Here is a 25087-nt window from a genome sequence, read left to right on the forward strand (position 1 = left end):
GACCCCAAAGCCTATACATATATACATTTTATTGGATGAAAACATTAAGAAATGTTATAAAATTCTTCTTTAGAAGCTATTCTTTACTGCCCATAATATATTGAAAAGTTAGCATCTAAACTTGGGGGGGAGGGTAGAGAACTTTGGTGCCTTTAACCGAAAGGACCTGATAGGAGACTTTAGATATGGCGACAAGAACAGAATCACAATGTGAATACAATGTTAAAATACAAATTTTTAAAAGGGATATGAAAAATCCAATAGTAATCTACAAGACTTTGTCATCTACTTCCTGCGCAAGTGAAACTTAATTCATTAATCCCTTCTTTAAATAACTGGCCTGCAGCCTAATAACATTGGCACCTATTTTAATTATAAACCCTGAAAGCATTTCCTCTTTTAATTACACTTTTTAAATTCCCATTGAAGCTGGAAAGCTGCAAATTAACTTTGAGAATATAAAACTTAAAGTTAGAATCCACTGGGAGATAATTTGCCCACACATTTATCTTATGAGAGCAAGTGGATAGAAATGAAATTTAGAATTTATATGTAAAAAGAACTTCACATTTTTTGTTTGTTTTGGTGAAGGAAGGGCTATTGCAAACACTCTTGCATCTCATTCTACACAACTGGCTTCTCTTTCTTCTCTTCCTGCACTCTAAATGAGCATGATAACCCAAAGGTTCAATTCTCTAATTCATGCTTTTCTCTTTCTACCTCAGATCTCAGCAATTCCATTCAGTCTTATGATTTTCTTTTGTCAGTACCAGGGTTTGAACTTTGGGCCTTGCATTTGCTCTATTTGCTCATCAGCTGTTGTTTTACCACTGTAGCCATGGCTCCGAGCTCTGCTTTTTGTTGCATTTTCTTCCTAGGCTGGCCTCAAATTGTGATCCTCTGGATCTGACCTTCCTATGTAATTAGTATTACAGGTATGAGCCACTGGCATCCAGCAAGTCCTATGATTTTTAAATCTCTTTAATTATGCTCCAGATTTAGGCCTGCAACTCCAACCTTTGCAGTGAATTCTAGATGATATATTCTCTACATTAGCAATGCCACCTGTCCACTTGGCTGTCTGCTATGAATTCCTGCCCAGTGCAATATTCCCTTCTCAGTAGATGAAAACTTTTTTCTTTCAGTTGCTCAGGTTGAACACTGTAGTTATCCTTAACTTCTCTTACATTCCATATCTAAGCTGTCAGCTCTTGTTTCACAATATTCTCCCAAATTGGGCCACTTCCCACCCTCCCACACTATTAGCTTGACCACTATTATGATGCCTCAGATATTAGATTATTCTTAACAGTCTTCTAATTGGTCTCTATGTTTATATCTCCACCCACAGTTTATTCTCCAAGCAGCAATTATGAAGAAACAACCATTGTTTTTGGCTGTTGGTGTTTCATTTGTTTGTTTTGTGAGTTTGGGATTTGGAGCAGTATGGAATTTGAACTCAGAGCCTCATATTTAGTAGTCCAGTGCTCTACCATTTGAGCCATGCCTGTCTCTGCTTTTTGCTTTTTATTTTGGAAATGGAGCCTCTGAACTTTATTAGTGAAGGCTTCCAAGGCCAGGCATGATGTATTCCCAAGTACTCAGGAGGTAGAAATAGAAGGACTACAGCTTGAAGCTAACCCAAGGAAAAGAGACCATCACAACAATCTGGACATAGTAGTGTTGGCCCTGGTCAAAAGGTTAAGACTCTGTGAAAAATCAATGGGTGGGGACATGGTTCAAATACTAAAGCACCTTAAGTAGATGTAAGGCCCCCAACCTCAGGAGGAAGAGGAAGAGTAGGAAGAACTACCTTCAAAATAACAGCAACTTAATGCCCTGTTTACTCTCTTTCTCCTCAACTATGCCGGATAGTCCTTCATAGCTTATCATACCCCCCCCCCAGCCCCCCAACACAGATTTATGTGCCAAGTATGCTTTTTTGTCTGGCCCCTCAATAGACTGTAAGATCCCAGAGAGCAATAGCTCCATTGTTTGTTTTTGTTTGTTTTCTCACTGCTTCAGTCTCATGTTTGGAATAATGCCTGTATTCAGTATCAATTAATTAAAACAGAACTTAGAAAAAAATCAACCATTTATAATAGGAAAAGACTGCAACTAACATCCATTACTGAACCAAAGTTAGAAGAGAAATTAGTTACCACCACAGAAAGTAGACAAAAAATCATCAGCTGATTTCTCTCTTGATAAGACGGTAGGTAGGTAGACAGACAGATTCATAGACAGACTTAGCTTGTTTAATTTGCAGACTAGATAGTTAAAAGAATCCTTAATACACCACGTGCAGTGCTCCATCCTCATTCATATCACATATCCTGTATCTACTATAAAGCTATACTTTTCTCAATCTATAGGCATAGACTCATGTATATACAAGTTTACTCTCACACATACATTCTTATTGCCCACTGAGTGCCCTTCAGGATGTTCTGTAGACAACAGAACTACAATTGTTTTGTATGTGGTACTAGGGATTGAATCTAGGGTTTCACATATGTTAAACAGTTATTTAGCCACTGACAAGAAGGTTCATTTTAGGAAGAGCAATGAACATAATAGGAAAGTGTAATGTCAGCTTATACAAGTGATTTTCAAGATTTAAAGCACATTTCCCAGGTTCCTTTTAGGTACTCTAAAATTTGAATCCAATCAACCTGTACTGTGTCTATCAGTATCATCTTCATACTTACTGTCCCTACAGCCAGGAGCATAGTACTCCCGCATCTTCATTAGGCCTAGCTCATGTAGTCCAAACATCTTCCCAAGGCAAGGTTACCTGGGCATTCCCAGATTATCACAAAAACCAAGGTAGAGGAAAATAATAACTCACTCAGATTTAATTTATGCTTTCACTATAAACTCCAGTACTCATTTCAAGGATGCTTCAATAATTCAGTTTATAAATACTAACTAACCATGGCAGACAAGACTGTCTCCTAAAATTAAGACAGGTAAAATGGAGAATATTCTTTCCTCAAGGAAATGAGAAGTCTGAAGGGACCTAGTGTATAACTCAGCCGTAGAGCCCTTGCTTAGCATGACCAAGGTCCTGGGTTCAATCTTCAGTACCTCAAACCTTGTAACTGTAACCCCTCTGTACAATACCTTCACAATAAAATTAAATGAAAAAAATTAACTCTTTGGTTTAAATTACATAATTTTTTTAAATCCAGGGCTAGAGGTATGGCTCAAGTGGTAGAACACCTGGCAAGTAAACACAAGGCCATGAGTTCAATCCCAGTACCTCAAAAGAAAAAAAATAAATAAACTCCAGTATATGGCATACGAATCAGAGATTCAAATAAGATATGACAAGAGACATACTTGATAAATAACATTCCTAGAAATTCTAATACTAGATCCACATACCTAAGAAGGCTGATGTACAAATAGACCATCCTTAGCAGATGTATACACACATACACACACACACACACACACACACACACACACATATGCAGCATTCCTGATGTGTCATTTATCTCAAACTACTACTACAGAAGCTCCTTCCCTTATACCTTATACTTCACATTCTACCAGACAGATGAAACCTTCTGAAATACTACAGTTAGTCTAACCCAGCTGCAGAGGGGAGACATAAACAAGCTAGATAAGAAATGTATGCCCCACCTTATGTATGAAACTGTAACCCTTCTGTTCATCACTTTTACAATAAATAAATAAAAATTTAAAAAAATCACTTTTGTGGAAATACTCCCTAGATTTTAGAAATGTAACAGTCAAAAATAAAGGTGAATGATTTTGTAACAAAATGGCAGGTTACCTTGATTTTTCCAGTAGCTTTAAAACCAGCAGGTATTGAGCAAGGCATGTTTTTTCCATAAAAAATCTGGGCAAGCTCATAAAAGGCTTCAGAAAAGAAGCCCAGATCTATAAGGACTTCTATCTGTGAGAGAAACAAAAAGTTAGTTAGTTGGTTTCACTTATAAATAAGAATTCAGAAAAACAATCATCAAACTTCCAAGATCCAAAAGTCTGCTTACTCATGGCAATGTTAATGTTTAATAGTATAATCAGCGAGTGGAGATGAGTGTATTTGTATATGCACCTCAGTTACCTGCTTAATAAACAGCAACAGGAAGCTGTTCAAAATGACTGTCATTTTCCAAATGCTGCTTGCTTCATCAGTGGCAAACAAATAAAAATGGAATACTCACCCATGGAAAAGTTTTAAAAATTAATTGAAGCCAGGGTCCAGTGGCTCATATGTAATCCTAACTGCTCAGAAGGAAAAGGTAAGAGAATCAGGGTTTGAAGCCAGTTTAGGTAAAAGTGTAAGACCCTTTCTGAAAAATAAACTAAGTGCAGAAAACCACTGGAGTGTAACTGAAGTGGTGGCTTGCCTAGTAAAGTCGCTCAGTTCTATCCCTATCTCAAAATAAGAGAAGAAAGACAGGGAGGGAGGAAGAGGAAGGAGGGAGGGAGGGAGGGAGGGGAAAGTAAGACAGATAAAGCACAAACTGGATATTCTTAAACTCTGAGGAAAGTTGAACAAACTCGTATACTAACTCTACAATGTATCAAGATAAAGACATTACTATTAATTTTCTTATCCATAATTAATATGCACTATCTGTTTTAAAGGCACATACCTAATATTGGTCATCTTACGATTATATACTTAACATGACTTATATTGAATATAAGCCCGCTGGATTATCAATTACGAAATTATAGGTGAAAAGCTTTTTGGTCAAATTCATGTATTCATTCATTTATTCAAAATGGCTTGGGTTTGGTGGGGTTGGGGGTGGGATTAATACCACTGATGTACTTTAGAAGTCTTTTAGAGGTCATTTTAGAGATGTGCCTTTTAGAGGTCACTTTCCATTGGGATGTATGTTTACTGAATGTAACACATGAAGGTATGCACAGAACAAGAAGGTACATTACTCCAAAGACTCAGGTCAGGAAGGACTTCTGGGAAAGGGAGCCCTTTCAGAGAAGAGTTAGAATGATCTAAGGGAAAGAGATGTGCAAATCTGCTAAGGAGACTCAAGGTACAAAGATCATGTGGTCAGAGCTTAGGAATGACAGGGAGGAAGGTTAGGAAGTAGTCAGAATAGAAGCCAGAAAAGGTCAGGCAGAGTCTGTAGATCATAGTAAGGGCTGGCAGTATGGGTATAGTGAGGTATACCTATAAACTCAGCACTCCACAGCCAGAAGCAGGAGGATCTTGAGTATGAAGAGAGCTTGGACTACACAGCGAGATCCAGTCTCAGAAAGAAAAAAAAGTCAGTGGCTAGGAATGTAACTGTGGTACACAGCTGTTGACTAGCATGGGCAAGGCCCTGGGCTTGATTTCCAGAACCACAAGAAATCAAAGAGGAAAATAGTAGCTATTAGGGAGGTTTTAAATGCAAAGGACTCTAGCCTGAAAACATCTAGGGATTATTTAGTGGAGTACAGAGAAGAATAAATGTGGATGTAGGAAGTAAAAGACAAAATATGACAAACACACATAAAACATATATAAACACATGAATATAGAATATATTACTTTTAAAACAGAAAAATCAATTTGTCCCCAGCATGTCGATCTACCTTACTTTCTTGTTTTCCTTTCAGTACTTGCTTAGGAATCTCAAGAGTGTATAAAATTTAGAAATAAAAAGAAGACAGTAGAAATTGGCTATAAATGAAACATGAAAATAAAACATGAAATGTTAAGAGACCATTTTTAATGAGGAAGAGGAAGCTGTTTTTCTACTGACTCTCACACTGCAGGTAGTGCAGGTCTTGCCTAAGATCTCTGTGTCTAGCCTCTCCAGTGCAGTACAGTATCAAAGCCCTTAGGGAGACAGATGGGCTAAGTTTTCAGATGGTCATTATCCTTATAGCCCCTTACAATACAACTCTTTTCACCCCATGTGGTTATAGTGCTACGCATAAACTATACCTAACTGTCAAGGGTGTCTCTGAGCTCAGTTCATCCCAACAATCTGATCATTTGGAGAAGCAATGGTGTTAATAAAAGGTACAATGTTTTCAGAAGTGATCAACTCCTGTGAACACAAATAAGCCAGATGGCAAAAAGAACTAACCATAAATCAACCCTCCACTCAGAAACTTTCCAAACCATCAGTGCCCCTCTAAGACATTTGATTTGTTGAGAAATATAAATCTGTGAAGAGGTTGGCAAGTTTGAAGTGAAGCCAGAGCAGTCAATCATCAAGAGGTCTAACGGTTTTTCCTGTACCTCAGAAGCTTACCAGCGTGATCTACTGCTGTTGTTAGAAAGCACCATTGTTTACTGTTTCCAACTGACTTTTCTCTCTTCCCCACTCACTGACCCCAGTTTACTTCAGAGAGGTCCTGAAAACTCTTCTCATTAAGGCTGTCATTTCTCCCTCTGGATGATGAATCTATCGATTTCTCTGGCACATGGTATCTGTCAAAACCCTAATCTGATTTTTCAGTTGTTCTATGCCAGTGAAATCCCATTTCTACCTCATGCTGCTCTCCTCTCCACGCTGCTACCTGGTCCCAGCTCTGATCATGTCATTTTCCTAACAAAATGCTATAATTAATCCTCCCTCCAAACCAAGCCTTAGGACAGAAGATGATGCCAAGTACTAACAAGCTGCTAAGGTTTGAATTACATTTCCTAAAAAAAATAAAGAATTAAAAATGTAATCCCTGAATTCAAATGTTGATGGTATGCAGAGGTGGAGCCTTTGAGGTGATCAGTGTAAGATATCATTGCTGGCTTTCTAAGAACAGGTCTGAATTTGTGCCTCCTGACCCCTCACCATAGGATGCCTTCTGCCATAGTATGATGCAGCTGGGAGGCCCTCACCAGACATAGCCCTTGCTCTTGGACCTCTTAGCCACCAGAACTGTTAGAAATAATATTCCTTTTTATGGTGAATCAACTGATCCTGAGTACTCTGTAGAAGCAATATAAAATAGACCGAAATGCAAGCCAATAAAATAGTAGACATCTAGCCAAACTTTTGGTTTCAAATCTCTTCAGTAGATCTGAATACATAATAAATTATTAATGATCATCATAACTCCCCCCCTTCTGATATAATTTTATTTATTTATTGGCCAGTCCTGGGCCTTGAACTCAGGGCCTGAGCACTGTCCCTGGCTTCTTTTTGCTCAAGGCTAGCACTCTGCCACTTGAGCCACAGCACCACTTCTGGCCGTTTTCTATATATGTGGTGCTGAAGAATTGAACCCAGGGCATGTATACGAGGCAAGCACTCGTGCCACTAGGCCATATTCCCAGCCCCTGATATCTTGATTACAGTCCAAAATATACATTATCCAACTCTGGCTCTGCAATCTCCTCCCCTTCATATTCTCTCTCTTTGTGTCTCTGTGTCTCTGTGTCTCTGTCTGTCTGTCTGTCTGTCTGTCTCTCTCTTTCTTTCTCTCAGCATATAGCCTCAAATTGGGTCTTGGTATGCCTCCAAACCACTGCCCTCTGTATTCCTCATGTTATCATCTATGAACTATCTGCTTTGAACTCTAGCCCTTTAAATAAGCCAATAATTTCTCACTTCTGTATCTTTCAGACAATCACCTGCCAAGAATGTCCCCTTTCTATACTCTCCTGCTGTTAGCTGTATTCATTTTTACTTAGTAAAATATAAGGCCAAAGCCATTTTCCCTTCTTCCAAACCCCTGGAAAATAGTATCTATCACATATATTCACAAACTATCAAGTTGCAAGTGTATATGGTACTGATTTGTGTATTTGTTATGTCTTTGTTCCTAGTTTTCACTTCCTCACAATCAGGGAACAGTAGTTTCAATTCTTGAATTGATCTTAAGTAGGCATTACTCAGTAAATGTTGTTCTAGAGTTAAATCAATAAATATTTATCATGTACTTTTAGGTGGGTTCTACTAAATACTAGAGAGACTGTAAACAGTAGGTAGGCACATAATAAATGTTTACAAATTTTAAGTTCAGTATAATAATTAATTGCTATCGATTAGGTGATTTGTTACCTAGGACAGTGTAGAAAACTAAAAGACAAATAAAATACAGGCCATAGCCTCAAGAATTGTGCAGTCATGCAGAAAGCACTGTAAAGAGAAAGAGACAAAGAGAGAATGAGAGCTAAAATTTTAAGAAGAGTCATTAAGATTCAAAACAAGGAATTCATGAGTCAGTAACTTAAAGAGAGTGATTAATAACTTTTCATAATCAATAACAAATATTCATTAAGTCTGCTTAGAAAGGTCTTAACTTAGAATTGGAATGCAATGGATTATTTTCCTAGGCCCAAAGGGTCTGATTGGAGAAAGCAGTTCAGAAGGCAGTACAATTTTCTCTCATTAGAAAAGCTGAAGGATTTGGGGGAAAAAAGTAGAGAATATTCCCAACACAAGGGTGGGGTATGTTGGAGTGGTTGGCAGAGCCCACTCATTGCAGCTACAAGGCTGAGGGCTCCTCTCTTGTGCCCCTCACACCTTTAGGAACCACTGCAGGTAGCTTAGTCAGCCATGGTGGGAGTATGTGCACCATGGGTGAAAATTGTGGGGCCATAAGTCAGCTTGTTGTTCTAAGAACCCATGGTGAAACATTTACCAATATATAACAATCTATGTATAGGGAAACAAGCATGAAGTAATAGCCAAGAAATATCTTAAGTTCATGAAAGTCAAGTATTCTATTTAAAACTGTTTGTTTGGCTTCTATTTAAATTTTCCTGCTTTTCTAACATTCACTGAAGTGCACTATAGAAACAAAGGCCTTGAAGGAATACATTGTGTACTTACATATGAACAGATGAGTGTGTGATTGTGTGTATACATATATGTATATATATGTACATATATGTGAAATATAGAATAGGGATGAATTCCTTATTAAAGTTGAGGAAGTACAGAATAGGAAGCAAACTTGGTGGGTGTTGAGATAATCTATGCATAAAACAAAGCCAACAAGAGTAGGCATTTCCAACTAAGAAAGTGAGCACACAAAAACAAGGTTGGAAGAAAGACAGCCTCTTCAACTATTAGTGTTAAAAGAATTGACTAGGGGCAGGGAATACAGCCTAGCGGTAGAGTGCTTGCCTCGTACACATGAAACCCTGGGTTTAATTCCTTAGCACCACATATATAGAAAAGGCCAGAAGTGGCATCATGGCTCAAAGGGTAGAGTACTAGCCTTGAGCAAAAAGAAGCCAGGGACAGTGCTCAGACCTTGAGTTCAAGTCCTAGGACTGGATAAATTGAATCAAACTGGAGAGTTTCTGCATGGCAAAGGACATAGCTAGCAAGATAAATACAAAGCCTGTGAATTCAGATGGAAATTTTTATGAGTTCTACATCAGACAAGGGCTTCATACCTAAGATAGACAAGAGCTCAAAAATTAAAACCTCCAAAATAAACCCTAAAAGAAACTACCCAATTACTAAGTGGGCTTAACATTTAAGGAAAGACTTCTCAGAAGAAGTAAGAACGGCCAATAGACACACAAAAAAATGTTCAACATCTCTGGCCATAAAAAAATGCAAATCAAAACAACATTGAGATTCCATCTCACCCCAGAGTTAGAATGGCCATTATCAAGAAAACTAACAGTAACATATACTGGTAGGGATGAGGCCAAAAGAGAATGCTACTTACTATATTGTTGGTGGGAATGTAAACTTGTTCAACCACTCTGGAAAGCAGTATGAAGATTCCTTAAAAGACTAAACAGAGCTTCCCTATCACCCAGCAATTCCAATCCTGGGCATTTAGCCAATAAACTATGAACAAGAATGCACTAAAGCTCCCAGCACAACCATGTTCACTACAACATTATTTACCAAAGCCCAGATGCCCCTCAGTGGACAAATGGATCAAGAAAATGTGCTATCTATATATATGCATATATAAGCATCTATATATGCAATGGAATTCTATGCTTCCATCAGAAAGAATGATATTGTACCACTTATAGGAAATGGAAAGACTTGGAAAAAGTTACATTAAGCAAGGTAAGCCAGACCCAAAGAAACATAGGTTGCATGGTTTCCTTCATTTATTGTAACTAGATGTGCCCATAAATCTACAAGTAAACGCAATGGATAGTAAATGACAAAACATACACTTGGACATGATAAATTATACAAGACTCTAGATATTAACACCATGAGAACAAAGTAGGATATTCTTAGGAAAGGATCACATAGGCTCAAGGACTATGTACATATGATCTTATAAAATGATCTTTATCAAAAAAACTCCAAGAAATGGAAACAAAAGGTTTTTTGTTATTTTGGTTTTTGATTTTGCTTTTTTCTCCTTTATCACTTTCTTTATTTTCTGTACCTTTTACCATGTATATAAGTTTTTCTGCTTAGGGAAGGGCAAGGGGGTAGCATAGAAATGGTGGGACAAGGATGAACAAAGGCAGCAGTGATATTTACTAGACACTGTTGAAAATGTACTATACAACTTGTAGTGGAGGGACAGGAGGGAAAATCTGGGAGAAAATGAAGGAAGAGGTGACACCATTCAAAAAGAAATATACCCATTACCTGACTTATGTAACTGTAACCCTCTGTATATCACCTATACAATAACAAATCAAAAAAAGAAGAAAAAGAAAGCAGGCATCAATGTTAATGATTAAGATTCCCCAAGGAACAAGGTTCCCTAGGTTCCCCACAGGCCTTAGCACATAAATTTGAGGCATGAGAATTGATGTCTAAGACACAGGGAATTGAATCTAAGACATAGATAATTGATACCTAGTCTGCAGAAATGTCTGCTATTATTAATTCAATTGCCTGTGTATTGAAATTTTCTTTATACCATGACACACATGAAAGTATTTAGGACTCAATGATCAGACACCAGAGCTCTGGGTCACACCAGAATCACCACAGAAGTGGTGGTTTCCAAGCAGCCCAGTGTTGGCTTGTCCTTATTCCTAACTCTACTGATACCAAGCACATCATGATTCAAACCTTCCTAATTGACTGTTTCATATTCTTTATTATAATGATGGGTAAGTATGCTTTCTTTCTATTAACATAAAGACCACATTACCAGTAGCTTATTGAGTATTAAAATAAAATTAATACATAACAATGTTTAATAGTTAAAGAATATCAAATATCTTAGAAGTTTGTAACATACCTTGAGGATTCGTGCTTCTAGGTTTCTAACTAGGTCTTGGCAGATTACAGAAACAAAATACTGGTACAAGGCAAGGAGGGGCAGAATCTACCAGGAGAATAAAATAAGTCTTATTTTTTGAATACATTTTATCCAGTTAATAACATCACTAATCAGATCTATCCAAATGTTAAATGTGGGGAGTATTATATAAATATTAATTTCCAGGCTCGCAGGCTGAACTACTTAATATAAGCAGGAATATAATTTTATCAGAACTTAAAGATGCCACCATAGACTTACAGTTCCAAGTCATTTAGTACCCCAAACTTATGGTTTATATCTAATCAAGTAAAAAAATCCAGTTAGCATCTTTGAAAAAATTAAATTTAATAGAAATGTATGAGGTCTATAAATGAATCCTAGCAAAGGAGATATCAAATGCAAAATTTAAAACAAAAGAACTCTCATACTCAAGTCCTCTAACTTGTTCTTCCTTATTCATCTCAATATTACCTGTGAGATATCTTCAACATCTATCCACTAGCAAAAAAATAAAACCATAATTTGCCTTTTATGTATCAGGCACTGTTGAACAACAAAAAAAAATTCTAACAAGCCACAGCCTTTCCTTAGTGAATATTCTACTGATTAAAATTCAAGCTTATGGTGGTAAATGACTGTAATCCCAACTACTTATGGTATAGAGGCAGGAGGATCATGAGTTTGAATCCAGCCCAGATAAAGTTAGTAAGACCCTATGTCAAAGTTTTTAATGAAAAATCTAATTATTTTTTGAAGGGCTGAGAGTGATGACTGCTCAAGTGGTAAAGAGCTTGCTTAGCACAATTGTTCATTGTTCTCAAGGTCTCATTGACATAAGTGATGCTCAGAGATTATCAATAGTTCAGATGCCCTAGCCATTATCCTTCCAGAAAAGCGAAAGTTTTGCCTGGATTTTCAAACTCTCTTGTCCTCAACTTCAACCTGAAGATCTGTCTGCAGCTGTATCTTGTCTAGCTAAGGCAGACTGTGGCAAGAAAGACTGAGCTTCAAATTATTTAGCAAACTACATCTCATGGGTACACAACCAGTTTTATATTTGACAGGAGTCTCCTTAACCACTAGGCTTCATCTGAGGAAATTTAATGTAACACAAACAGAAACTGTTTCCTTTTTCCAGGTTCAGTAGGGGAACTTCTAATGGCCGGCCAGCTGCAAACAGAACAAGTTTATAAAAAGATTATAACTGGTTTTAAATGACTTTAACATAATGCAAACTATTTTTCTACAATTATGCATGACAAACATAACACAAAACATTTTCCACAATTAATTCAGCACAAAACAGAGTTAGCAATTACCTTTGAGATTTAGTTCCTTCTCTTCAGTGTGAAATAAAAACATAGTATGTTATTGTTGCCAATTACTCAGTTATTCAGGGGGAAAATAATCCCTCACACTTTCAATTTCTTAAGCTTTAGAGAAAAGTCTCATTTCGTTTCTAAAGCAGTATAGGTATTATACATAAATATGAGTAGGCAGCTAAAAGTTACCCAGGGGAGAGAATCATTTTCTCAATCTGAAATGAATCCCTGTAATAGGAGAGAAGCACTATTTTATTGTTTTTTAAGTAAATAATTTCCTGCCAAATCTGTTCAGTGTTAAAGGCATTTATCAACCTCTTTAGTTCTGTTTATTTGCTTTTTTTGGTGCTAATCCTAGGGCTTGAACTCAGGCCCTAGATACTCTGAACTTTTGTGCTCAAGGCTAATGCTCAAGCACTTGAGCCATAGCTCTACTTCTGGCCTTCTGGTGGCTAACTGGAGATAAGAGTATCATAAACTTTCCTTCACAGGCTGTCTTTGAACCACAGTGCTCAGATCTCAGACTCCTGAGTATCTAAGACTACAGGCATAAGCCTCTGGCACCCTGCAACCTGTTCATTTTAATACAGTTTTATAATTTAACAACTGATATCAAAAGCAATAAATATTTTAAATATAATAACAGTTGAATTTAGAAAGACAAGCATGCCAAAGAATAGAAAATAATACATAAAATGGTATAAAAACTGAGAGAAAGCAAAAGAAGGTGTGATACTATATAAAAAGAAATATATTCTTTACCTTCCTTACCTTTATAATAAAAATTTAAAAACTTGTGGGGCTGGGGATATAGCCTAGTGGCAAGAGTGCCTGCCTCGGATACACGAGGCCCTAGGTTCGATTCCCCAGCACCACATATACAGAAAACGGCCAGAAGCGGCGCTGTGGCTCAAGCGGCAGAGTGCTAGCCTTGAGCGGGAAGAAGCCAGGGACAGTGCTCAGGCCCTGAGTCCAAGGCCCAGGACTGGCCAAAAAAAAAAAAAAAAAAAACTTGTGCATAAAAAAGGTGTAAATATGAAAGTTTAGAAATAGAGGAAAGGACCAAAATGGACAAAGAATTGTTATCAAGAAGTAAATGTAAGTGGGTGCCAGTGGCTTCCAAATCTGGAAGATCAATGTTTGAAGCCAACCAAGGCAGAAAAATCGGAGAGATTTCAACTCCAAAATAACCAGCCAAGAGCAGAAGCCGGAGGCCTGAGTTATGTCATAGAGTATCTGTTTATCAAGTATGAGGTTTTGAGTTCACATTCTAGGACCACCCTCCTCCACCCAAAAAGGTAAATATGGGGGAAAAGAATAGATAAAAGTATATAAGAAGGAAGAAAATAGATAAAATAACATAGAAGAGGAAAATATTAAGTTATTTTAAAGATGCAACAACTTCAAATTTATGATGTAAACTGTAATTTCTTTCCCGAAAGGAAATAAGAGTCATATTTTCCTGAGACACTAAGAAGTGACTGGAGAGGAGGAAGATGGTGCCGCCACAGTAGGGAGGCGCCCCGACTCGCTCCAACTGAATAGCAAGCTGGGAACTCCAGCGCCCAACACCCCATCAAGAAGCCAGCAAAGAGAGGAAAGATGGTGCCGATAGAATAGGGAGGCACCCCAACTCGCTCCAACGGAATAGTGAGCTAGGAACTCCAACACCCAACACCCCATCAAGAACCCAGCAAAACCAGCAGCCAGAAGCAGTGGAGAAACGCAGGAAAACAAAAAGGAGCAAAAAAGAAGAACCGAAAACCTACACGGTGCCGGAGATTCACCAGGGCACCCTCCCCCCACCAGCCAACCCTGGCCCAAACAGGGTCAGGCTGGGAAAGGGGAACCCGGCGATCAGCAGACAGGCTGCCAGGAGCGCAGAATTCATATAGTGGGAGACCCCATGGACACAAGGCAGGGTGCGGACCAAGACACACACCGGCAGGGACGAGAAGGTCAGGTCCACACCGGGTTCGGACAAGGGAACCCAGCGCGGCAGAAATCGGGAACCAGGGAAGCCACCACCACACTTCGCCAACCGCTGGAGGGCCAACGGCTGCGCGGGACACACACACAAAGCAGCAAAAGTGAGTGCCCCATTATCCCCTCCCCCAACGGGAGACCAGCTATCTGAGACCCAAGCCGGACAAAGAAGCTAGATCTCCCTCCCTCCCCCTCCCCCACCCCTGAGGGAACAAAGAACCCCCAAATCAGGCGGGGAAGCTCCCATCAGGCGCTGGGAAGTCAGTTTAGCAGGGGAAGGGCGCAGCAGCACCAACACCCCACAGGTTCCTGAACTGGCAGAACCGGCCCCGCCCCCTTCCCAACAGGGGCCGGGAGACGGCCGGTTGTGCAAACCCCACCCGAGGCGCCTGGACCTGGCAGACTCTTACAACTAAAACCACAGGCGCTGGTGGGCAATACCAGCCCAGCAGGGTCATCTGAGCCTGATCACGTCCCCCCCTCCCCCACAGCGGAGGTGAGGTCTGAAGGTGCCAAGCCACACACAGACAGTCGATCCCACTGGGCCCCACACATACCGACCCCCCCAATGGACTTGTGGGAGGGTGCAAGCACAACCCAACAACCCGGGACTTGCTCTGGGAGGCATATCCCACCAAAGTGCCTGTTGAAGTGGACACACAGCGCACAGGAGGGCGGGGCCCCCGGCGACAGCGCCCACTCTGGTAGGCGTGTACCCTGCACTGGTGGGCGGGGCCACAGCGGCAGCACCTCCTGCCATAGACAAGCCTACACAGCAGGGAGGGAAGAGCTACAAACCAAACCTGAGAAGCCATCCAGATCTCCAGATGCGCAAATCACAAAGAAACATAACACAGTTCATCAAAGGGCAAGCCAACTTGCCAGCTCCAAAAAGCAGCACGACTGAAGAAGAGATGGAGACTAAAAAAGCAAATGAGGCCATGTTAACAGGAATGATCGAAAGCGTCAGAAATGAAATCAGAAAACAATTCCAGGAATTTAGAGCGGAAATCTGGAAGGACACCCAGGAAGCCAAGAAAGAAATGGAAGCAAAACTAGATACAATGCAAGCCTGCTTTAAAGAAATGGAAGCAAAAATGGATACAATGTAAGCTGCCGTTAAAGAAAATCTCCACATCCTGAGAATGGGAATGCATGAAAAAATAGATTTAAAATACAACTCTTTAAAGAAAGAAATCTCCACAATCAGAGCTGATATGACAACCATAAATAGCTCTCTGACATCCATAAACTCCGCAATTGAAACCATAACACAAAGAGTGGACCATATAGAATCCAGAATCTCTCGCCTGGACGATGAAGCAGCTGACAACAACCAGAAAATGACCACACTCCAAGAAAAGGTGAAGCTTCAGGAAAGACTAATCCAGGAACTAATGGACAAAGACAAGAGATATAATCTGCGCATAATTGGAATAGAAGAAGGAGCCGAATACCAGAGCAGAGGGCTTAATCATGTTCTCAATAAAGTTATTGCAGAAAACTTCCCCAATCACACAGGGGACCCCATCCAGGTAACCGAAGCCTATAGGACACCTGGCAGGCCAGACCCCAGGAAAGCCACCCCAAGGCACATAATATTCAAGACTACAGACCTCAAGATTAAAGAGCAAATTCTGAATTCAGCCAAAGCGAAGAAGGAAATTTTTTTCAATGGGAAGAGGATTTGAATAACATCTGACTTATCCACACAAACTTACCAAGCTCGAAGTGAGTGGAAGAACACCATCCAAGTACTCCAGAATAACAATTTAGGGCTGGGGATATGGCCTAGTGGCAAGAGTGCCTGCCTCGGATACACGAGGCCCTAGGTTCGATTCCCCAGCAGCACATATACAGAAAACCGCCAGAAGCGGTGCTGTGGCTCAAGCGGCAGAGTGCTAGCCTTGAGCGAGAAGAAGCCAGGGACAGTGCTCAGGCCCTGAGTCCAAGGCCCAGGACTGGCAAAAAAAAAAAGAATAACAATTTACAACCTCGGATCGAATATCCAGCGAAATTGGAGTTCACATTCGAAGGGAGGACCAGATCTTTCCACACCAAAGAGGAGCTAAAGGAGTATGTGAATAAAAAACCAGCCCTACAGCGAATATTAAGAGGGGAACCCCACCCAACAGAGATCGTAAAAGAAACACAGACAGAATCAGAAAGAAACTTCAATAGCCAAAGTCCAGCAGAAACACCAGCTCACTAAAGATAAGAAAAAAAAAAAGAGGAAAAAACAGCCCACCAAGAAAATGGAAGGAGAAAAAACACCCTTATCCTTGATCTCTTTAAATATAAATGGTTTAAACTCCCCGATAAAGAGGAGCAGGCTGGCAGAATGGATTTGCAAACAAAAAGTTGACATCTGCTGTCTATAAGAGACCCACCTTACAGCAAGGGACAAAAACAGGCTTCGAGTGAAAGGATGGAGCAAGATCTACCAAGCAAATGCACCCACCAAAACGGCAGGTGTAGCCATTCTGATCTCAGACAAGCTGAACTTCTCTTTAAAGTCCACTCAAAAAGACAAAGAAGGACACTACATATTAATACAAGGAAAAATCCAGAATCAAGAAATCACAGTGATAAATGTACACTCACCAAACAAAAGAGGCCCGACATATGTCAAGCAAATTCTCAAAGAATTACAGAGCAAGATAGACGCAAACACAATCATAGTGGGTGACTTTAATACTCCTCTCTCTCCAAGAGACAGATCCAACACCCAGAGGATTAGTAAGGGAGCTGAGGACCTAAATAACACCATTTCCCAAATGGATCTAACAGACTTATATAGAACCTTTCACCCTACAGAGACCCAATACACCTTCTTTTCAACAGCCCATGGATCATATTCCAAAATAGACCACGTCATAGCCCACACAAAGAACCTCAGCAAATACAAAAGTATTGACATCATCCCATGTATTATATCTGATCACAGTGGATTAAAGGTAACCCTCAACAACAAAGGATACCACAGAGCCTATACACACTCTTGGAGGCTAAACCCCACGCTGCTATCCAACACTCGGGCCACAGACCAAATTAAAGATGAAATCAACGAATTCATAAGCCACAATGACAAAGAAAACACATCACAAAGAAACCTATGGGACACAGCTAAGGCAGTACTGAGGGGCAAGATCATTGCACTCAGCACCACCATTAAAAGAATGGAAGCAGAGCAGGTGAATACCCTCACGATGAAACTAAAACAACTGGAGAAACAAGAAATGACAGAATCTAAAACGAGTAGGAGGGGAGAGATCAAAAAGATTAAAGAAGAGATAAATCTGATTGAAAATAGAAAGACCATTCAACAAATAAATGAGACTAAAAGCTGGTTCTTTGAGAAAATAAACAAAATTGACAGACCCCTTGCAAGACTTACCAAAAAAAGAAGAGAAGAGACTCATATTCATAAAATCAGGGACTCCACAGGAAAAATTACAACAAGTACACACGATATTCAAACAATCATAAGGAGCTACTTCCAAAACCTCTACTCAGCAAAAAACAATAATTTTAAAGAAATGGATCAATTCTTAGAGAAGTACAAACTGCCCAAACTGAACCAAGAAGAAATAAATCAACTAAATAAACCAATAACTTACGGTGAGATACAGGAGGTAATCAAGAACCTCCCTACTAAGAAAAGCCCAGGTCCAGATGGATTCACCAACGAATTCTACAAAACCTTTAGTGAGGAGCTAATTCCAATACTCCTCAAACTCTTCCGCGAAATAGAAACGGAGGGAGAAATCCCAAACTCATTCTACGAAGCTAATATCATACTCATTCCCAAACCAGGCAAAGACCCAACAAAAAAAAGAGAACTACAGACCAATATCACTAATGAACACAGATACAAAGCTCCTCAATAAAATATTAGCTAACAGGATCCAGAAACTGATCAAGAATATCATACATCATGACCAAGTAGGCTTCATTCCACAGTCACAAGGATGGTTCAACATCCGTAAATCAATCAATGTAATTCACCACATAAACAGAACTAAAATCAAGAATCACATTGTTATCTCAGTCGATGCCCAAAAAGCCTTTGACAAAATACAACATCCATACCTATTGAAAGCTTTGGAGAGAAAAGGAATAGATGGAACATTGCTCAAAACAATAAAAGCCATATACAACAGACCAACTGCTAATATCATATTAAATGGAGAGAAACTTAAATCATTCCCCCTAAACTCAGGAACAAGACAAGGATGCCCATTCTCCCCACTTCTGTTCAACATAGTGCTGGAATCCCTAGCCATAGCAATAAGGCAAGAGGAGGACATCAAAGGGATCCATATCGGCAAGGAAGAAATCAAGTTATCCCTATTCGCAGACGACATGATCTTATATCTGATGGACCCAAAAAACTCAGTACCCAAACTCCTACACCTAATAAACCAATTTGGCAAAGTAGCAGGATACAAAATCAACCCACAAAAGTCAGCAGCTTTTCTGTACACCAGCAATAGACAAACAGAAAAGGAAATTATGGAAACAATTCCATTTACAGTAGCCAAAAAAAGAATAAAGTACCTAGGGATCAACTTAACCAAGGACGTGACGGACCTATTCAATGAAAACTACAAAAATCTAATAAGGGAAATCAAAGAAGACACAAGGAGATGGAAAGACCTCCCATGCTCATGGGTAGGCAGAATCAATATGGTGAAAATGGCCATATTGCCCAAATTGTTATACAAATTCAATGCAATACCTATCCAAATCCCAGCCACATTCTTCACTGAAATAGAGAAACCAATCCATAAATTCATATGGAACAGCAAAAAACCTAGAATAGCCAAAGCAATTCTAGGCAAAAAAAGCAGTGCAGGAGGTATCACAATACCAGACTTCAAGCTCTACTACAAGGCCATCATAACAAAAACAGCATGGTATTGGTATAAAAACAGATTGGAAGACCAATGGATTAGAATTGAAGACCCAGAAATAAAACCGCACTCTTACAGCCAACTGATATTCGACAAAGGAGCTAAAGACATACAATGGAATAAACATAGCCTCTTCAATTACTGGTGCTGGGAGAACTGGGCAGCCATATGCAGAAAACTCAAAGTAGACCCAAGCCTATCACCATGCACCAAGATCAACTCAAAATGGATCAAGGACCTCAACATCAGACCTGAATCCTTGAAACTACTGAAGGACAGAGTAGGAAAGACACTAGAACTTATAGGCACAGGAAGGAACTTCCTGAATAGAGTCCCAGGGGCACAACAAATAGGGGAAAGACTCGACAAATGGGACTACTACAAATTAACAAGTTTCTGCACAGCTAAGGACATAGCCACCAAAATAGAAAGACAGCCAACGATATGGGAAAGGATATTTACCAGCACAGTAACAGACAAAGGCCTGATATCGGTCATCTATAGAGAACTCAAAAAACTAAGCCCCTCCAAGCCCAATAAACCTATTAGGAAATCGGCAAAAGAGCTAAAGAGAGACTTCACAAGAGAAGAAATAAAAATGGCAAAGAAACATATGAGGAAATGCTCAACATCCCTGCTAGTAAAGGAAATGCAAATAAAAACAACCCTGAGATACCACCTCACCCCAGTTAGAATGGCCTATACTCTGAACTCAGGCAACAAGAAATGCTGGAGGGGGTGCGGGGAAAGAGGAACCCTTCTCCATTGTTGGTGGGAGTGCAAATTAGTACAACCACTTTGGAGAACAATATGGAGGTTTCTCAAAAAGCTCAATATAGTTCTACCCTATGACCCAGCCATACCACTCCTAGGCATCTATCCTAAACAGCAAAATCCAAGATATCAAAAAGGCATTTGTAGGGCTGGGTATATAGCCTAGTGGCAAGAGTGCCTGCCTCGGATACACGAGGCACTAGGTTCGATTCCCCAGCACCACATATACAGAAAACGGCCAGAAGCGGCGCTGTGGCTCAAGTGGCAGAGTGCTAGCCTTGAGCGGGAAGAAGCCAGGGACAGTGCTCAGGCCCTGAGTCCAAGGCCCACGACTGGCCAAAAAAAAAAAAAAAAAAAAAAAAAGGCATTTGTACTTCCATGTTTATCGCGGCACAATTCACAATAGCCAAAATATGGAAACAACCCAGATGCCCCTCCACAGACGAATGGATCCAAAAAATATGGTACCTATACACAAATGGAATACTACATAGTGAGTAGGAATGGTGAAATATTGTTATTCTCAGGGAAATGGTCAGAACTTGAACAAATAATGTTGAGTGAGACAAGCCTAGAACACAGAAAACAAAGGGGCATGATCTCCCTGATATATGATTGTTAACAAAGGGAGATGGAGAGACAGTAGAGACCAAGTCTGTGAATACTGTATATGTTCTTGATACATTGTATATTGCATATATGTCAACCTGACCTAGACAAGGGATAGAAAAACAGGTCGTAAGATATCACAAGAAATGTACACACTGCCCTACTATGTAACTGCACCCTCTTTGCACAACACCTTGTAAAAAAATTTATGTCCAATCAATAAAAAAAAAAAAGAAAAAAAAGAAAAAGAAAAATTAAAAAAAAAAAAAGCCAGCAAAACCAGCAGCCAGAAGCAGTGGAGAAATGCAGGAAAACAAAAAGGAGCAAAAAAGAAGAGCCGAAACCTACACGGAGCCGGAGAATCTACCAGGCACCCTCCCCCCACCAGCTGACCCTGGCCGGAACATGGCCAGGCTGGGAAAGGGGACCTGGCAATCAGCAGACCGACTGCCGGGGCGCAGAGTCCAGACAGCAGGACTCCACGGACACTAGGGAGAGTGCAGACCAAGACACATGGCGATGGCAGCGACAGGAAGTTCTGGTCCACACCGGGAACGGACTTAAGCGGCTGGGGAAGCCAGCGGTGTCGAAGGGGAGAGCCGGGGATGCCACCACGACCTTTTGCCACACCACAGCACTCCACCCCCGAAGGACCAACGGCAGCACGGGACACACACACAATCCAGGACCAGTGAGTCCCCCATTACCCGCTCCCCCACCGGGAGACCAGCTATCAGAGGCCCATACCCTACAAAGAAGCTAGATCTCCCTCCCTCCCCCTCCCTACCCCAAGGGAACAAAGAACCCCCAAATCAGGCGGAAAGCTCCCATCAGGCACTGGGAAGTCACAGGAGTTTAGCAGGGGAAGGGCAGACCAGCCCCAAGGCGACCCAGGAGCCTGAACTGGCCGAATTGGCCCTGCCCCCATCTCAACAGGGGCCAGGGGACGTCCGGCAGTGCAAGCCCCACTCGAGGCGCCTGGACCTTGCAAACTTTTACAACTAAAATCACAGGTGCTGGTGGGCAATACCAGCACAGCCGGGACATCTGGGCCTGATCACGCACCCCCCTCGCAATGGAGGCGCAGTCTGAGGGGGCTAACCCGCGCCTGGACAGTTGATCCCACTGGGCCCCACACATACCGCCCCCCACAGCGGGCTCGCAGGAGGGCGCAAGCACAACCCAACAACCCGGGGCTCGCTCTGGTAGGTGTACTCTACACAGGTGGACGGGGCCACAGCGGCAGCACCCATTGTAGTGGGTGCACAGCCACAGGGGCGGGGCCCCCGGCAACAGCACCCGCTCTGGTAGGCGCGTCTACACAGGAGGGCAGAGCTCTCCATTGGCCCGTGCCCACTCAGTTTGGCGCATTTTGCACAAGTGGGTGGGCCGCCCCTCAACAACACCGGCCCCGGAGCGGTCCACACAGGAAGGCGAACTGCCTGAGAGGTGAGCTCCTCTGACCAAGATACAGAGTGGAAAAAAGAACCAAAGAAGAGATAAGCCTCCACGCCACGCTTCAGCGACCAGCAAACCCCCAACAGGGGCATGCTAGGGTCAGCACATCACAGCACAGCACAGCACAGCACAGCACAGCACAGCGTCAGGACACAGAACCTACCGGCCCCCAAGTGCAGGGAGAGGGACCACCCCAGCAACAACCAAGAAGGTCACGCTCACCCATTGGGAAGCAAGGTGCAACTGCCAAACCCAAACCCAGAGCCAGGACACCAGGACACAAGGCTCCCACTGATGGACCAGTGGGAACCAGCACAAAACCAAACCAGGGAAGCCACCCACAGATCTCCAGATACGAAAATCACAAAGAAATATAACACAGTTCATCAAAGGGCAAGCCAAATCGCCAGCTCCAAAAAGCAGCACGACTGAAGAGGAGATGGAGAATAAAAAAGCAAATGAGGCCATGTTAACAGAAATGATGGAAAGCGTCAGAAAGGAAATCAGAAAACAATTCCAGGAATTTAGAGCGGAAATCTGGAAGGACACCCAGGAAGCCAAGAAACTAATGGAAGCAAAAATGGATACAATGCAAACCTCCATTAAAGAAGACCTTAACATCCTGAGAAGTGAAATGCATGAAAAAATAGATTTAAAATACAACTCTTTAAAGGAAGAAATTTCCACGATCAGAGCTGATCTGACAACTATAAATAGCTCTCTGACATCCATAAACTCCGCAATTGAATCCACAGCACAAAGAATTGACCATATGGAATCCAGAATCTCTCGCTTGGACAATGAAACAGCCGACAACAACCAGAAAATTACCACACTCCAAGAAACGGTGAAGCTTCAGGGCAGACTAATCCAGGAACTAATGGACAAAGACAAGAGATATAATCTGTGCATAATTGGAATAGAAGAAGGAGCCAAATACCACAGCAGAGGGCTTCATCATATTTTCAATAAAGTAATTGCAGAAAACTTCCCCAATCTCACAAGGGACCCCATCCAGGTAACTGAAGCCTATGGGACACCTGGCAGGCCAGACCCCAGAAAAGCCACGTCAAGGCACATAATATTCAAGACTTCAGAACTCAAGAATAAAGAGCAAATTCTAAATGCAGCCAAAGTGAAGAAAGAAATTTTCTACAATGGGAAGAGGATCCGAATAACAGCAGACCTCTCCACACAAACCTACCAAGTGTGAAGTAAGTGGAAGAACACCATCCAAGTACTACAGGCCAACAATATGCAACCCAGGATTAAATATCCAGTGAAATTGGAGTTCACATTCGAAGGGAAAACCAGATCTTTCCATAGGAAAGAGGATCTAAAGGAGTGTGTGAATAAAAAACCAGCCCTACAGCGAATTCTAAGAGGGGAATCCCACCCAACAGAGATCGTACAATACACACAGACAGAAACAGATAGAAACTACACTAGCCAGAGCCCAACAGAAAGAGCAGCTCACTAAAGACAAGGAAAAAAAAAAAAGAGGAAAAAACAGCCCAACAAGAAAATGGAAGGAGAAAAAACACTCTTATCCTTGATCTCTTTGAATATAAATGGTATAAACACTCCGATGAAGAGGAGCAGACTGGCAGATTGGATCCATAAACAAAAAGTTGGCATCTGTTGGCTAAAAGAGACCCATCTTACAGCAAGGGACAAAAACAGGTTCTGAATGAAAGGATGGAGCAATATCTTCCAAGCAAACCCACCTACCAAAACGGCAGGTGTAGCCATCCTGATCTCAGACAAGCTGGACTTTTCATTAAAATGAACTCAAAAAGACAAAGAAGGCCACTACATTTTAATACAAGGAAAAATCTAAAATCAAGGCATCACGGTGATAAATGTATACTCACCGAACAAAAAAGGCCCTACATATGACAAGCAAATTCTCACAGAATTACAGAACAAGATAGACCCAAACACAATCATACTGGGTGACTTTAATACCCCACTCTCTCCAAGAGACAGATCCAACACCCAGAGGATTAGCAAGGGAGCTGAGGACCTAAGTAACACCATATCCCAAATGGATCTGACAGATCAGTACAGAATCTTCCACCCTACAGAGACTCAATACACTTTCTTCTCAGCAGCCCATGGATCATACTCCAAAATAGACCATGTCATAGCCCACACAAAGAACCTCAGCAAATACAAAATTATTGACGTCATCCCATGTATTATATCTGATCACAGTGGATTAAAGGTAACCCTCAATAACAACGGTTACCACAGAGGCTATACACATTCTTGGAGGCTAAACCCCACACTGTTATCCAACACTTGGGCCACAGACCAAATTAAAGATGAAATCAACGAATTCATAAGCCACAATGACAATGAAAATACATCACAAAGAAACCTATGGGACACAGCTAAGGCAGTACTGAGGGGCAAGACCATTGCCCTCAGCACTCACATTAAAAGAATGGAAGCAGAGCAGGTGAATACCCTCACGATGAAACTAAAACAACTGGAGAAACAAGAAATGACAGAATCTAAAATTACTAGGAGGAGAGAGATCACAAAGATAAAAGAAGAGATAAATCTGATTGAAAACAGAAAGACCATTCAACAAATAAATAGGACTAAAAGCTGTTTCTTTTAGAAAATAAATAAAATTGACAGACCCCTCGCAAGACTTACAAAAAAAAAGAAGAGAAGCAACTCATATACGTAAAATCAGGGACTCCACCAGAAAAATTACAAGTACACACGATATTCAAACAATCATAAGGAACTATTTCCAAAACCTCTACTCAGCAAAAAACAATAATTTTACAGAAATGGATCAATTCTTAGAGAAGTATAAACTGCCCAAACTGAACCAAGAAGAAATAA

The 25087-nt window shown here is 41.0% G+C and overlaps 1 protein-coding gene across 1 annotated transcript in view; it reads right to left on the reverse strand.

Annotated features, from left to right (window-relative positions):
- Cfap54 (cilia and flagella associated protein 54) overlaps positions 1-25087 on the reverse strand; it is a 258505-nt gene that overhangs the window by 101598 nt on the left and 131820 nt on the right. Inside the window, 2 exon segments of the mRNA XM_048340566.1 lie at positions 3806-3928; positions 11137-11223. Of these exon segments, the coding sequence (XP_048196523.1) occupies positions 3806-3928; positions 11137-11223 (210 nt within the window).

The sequence above is a fragment of the Perognathus longimembris genome, chromosome 1 (genome assembly GCF_023159225.1).
Source record: "Perognathus longimembris pacificus isolate PPM17 chromosome 1, ASM2315922v1, whole genome shotgun sequence".
Classification (NCBI taxonomy): domain Eukaryota; kingdom Metazoa; phylum Chordata; class Mammalia; order Rodentia; family Heteromyidae; genus Perognathus; species Perognathus longimembris.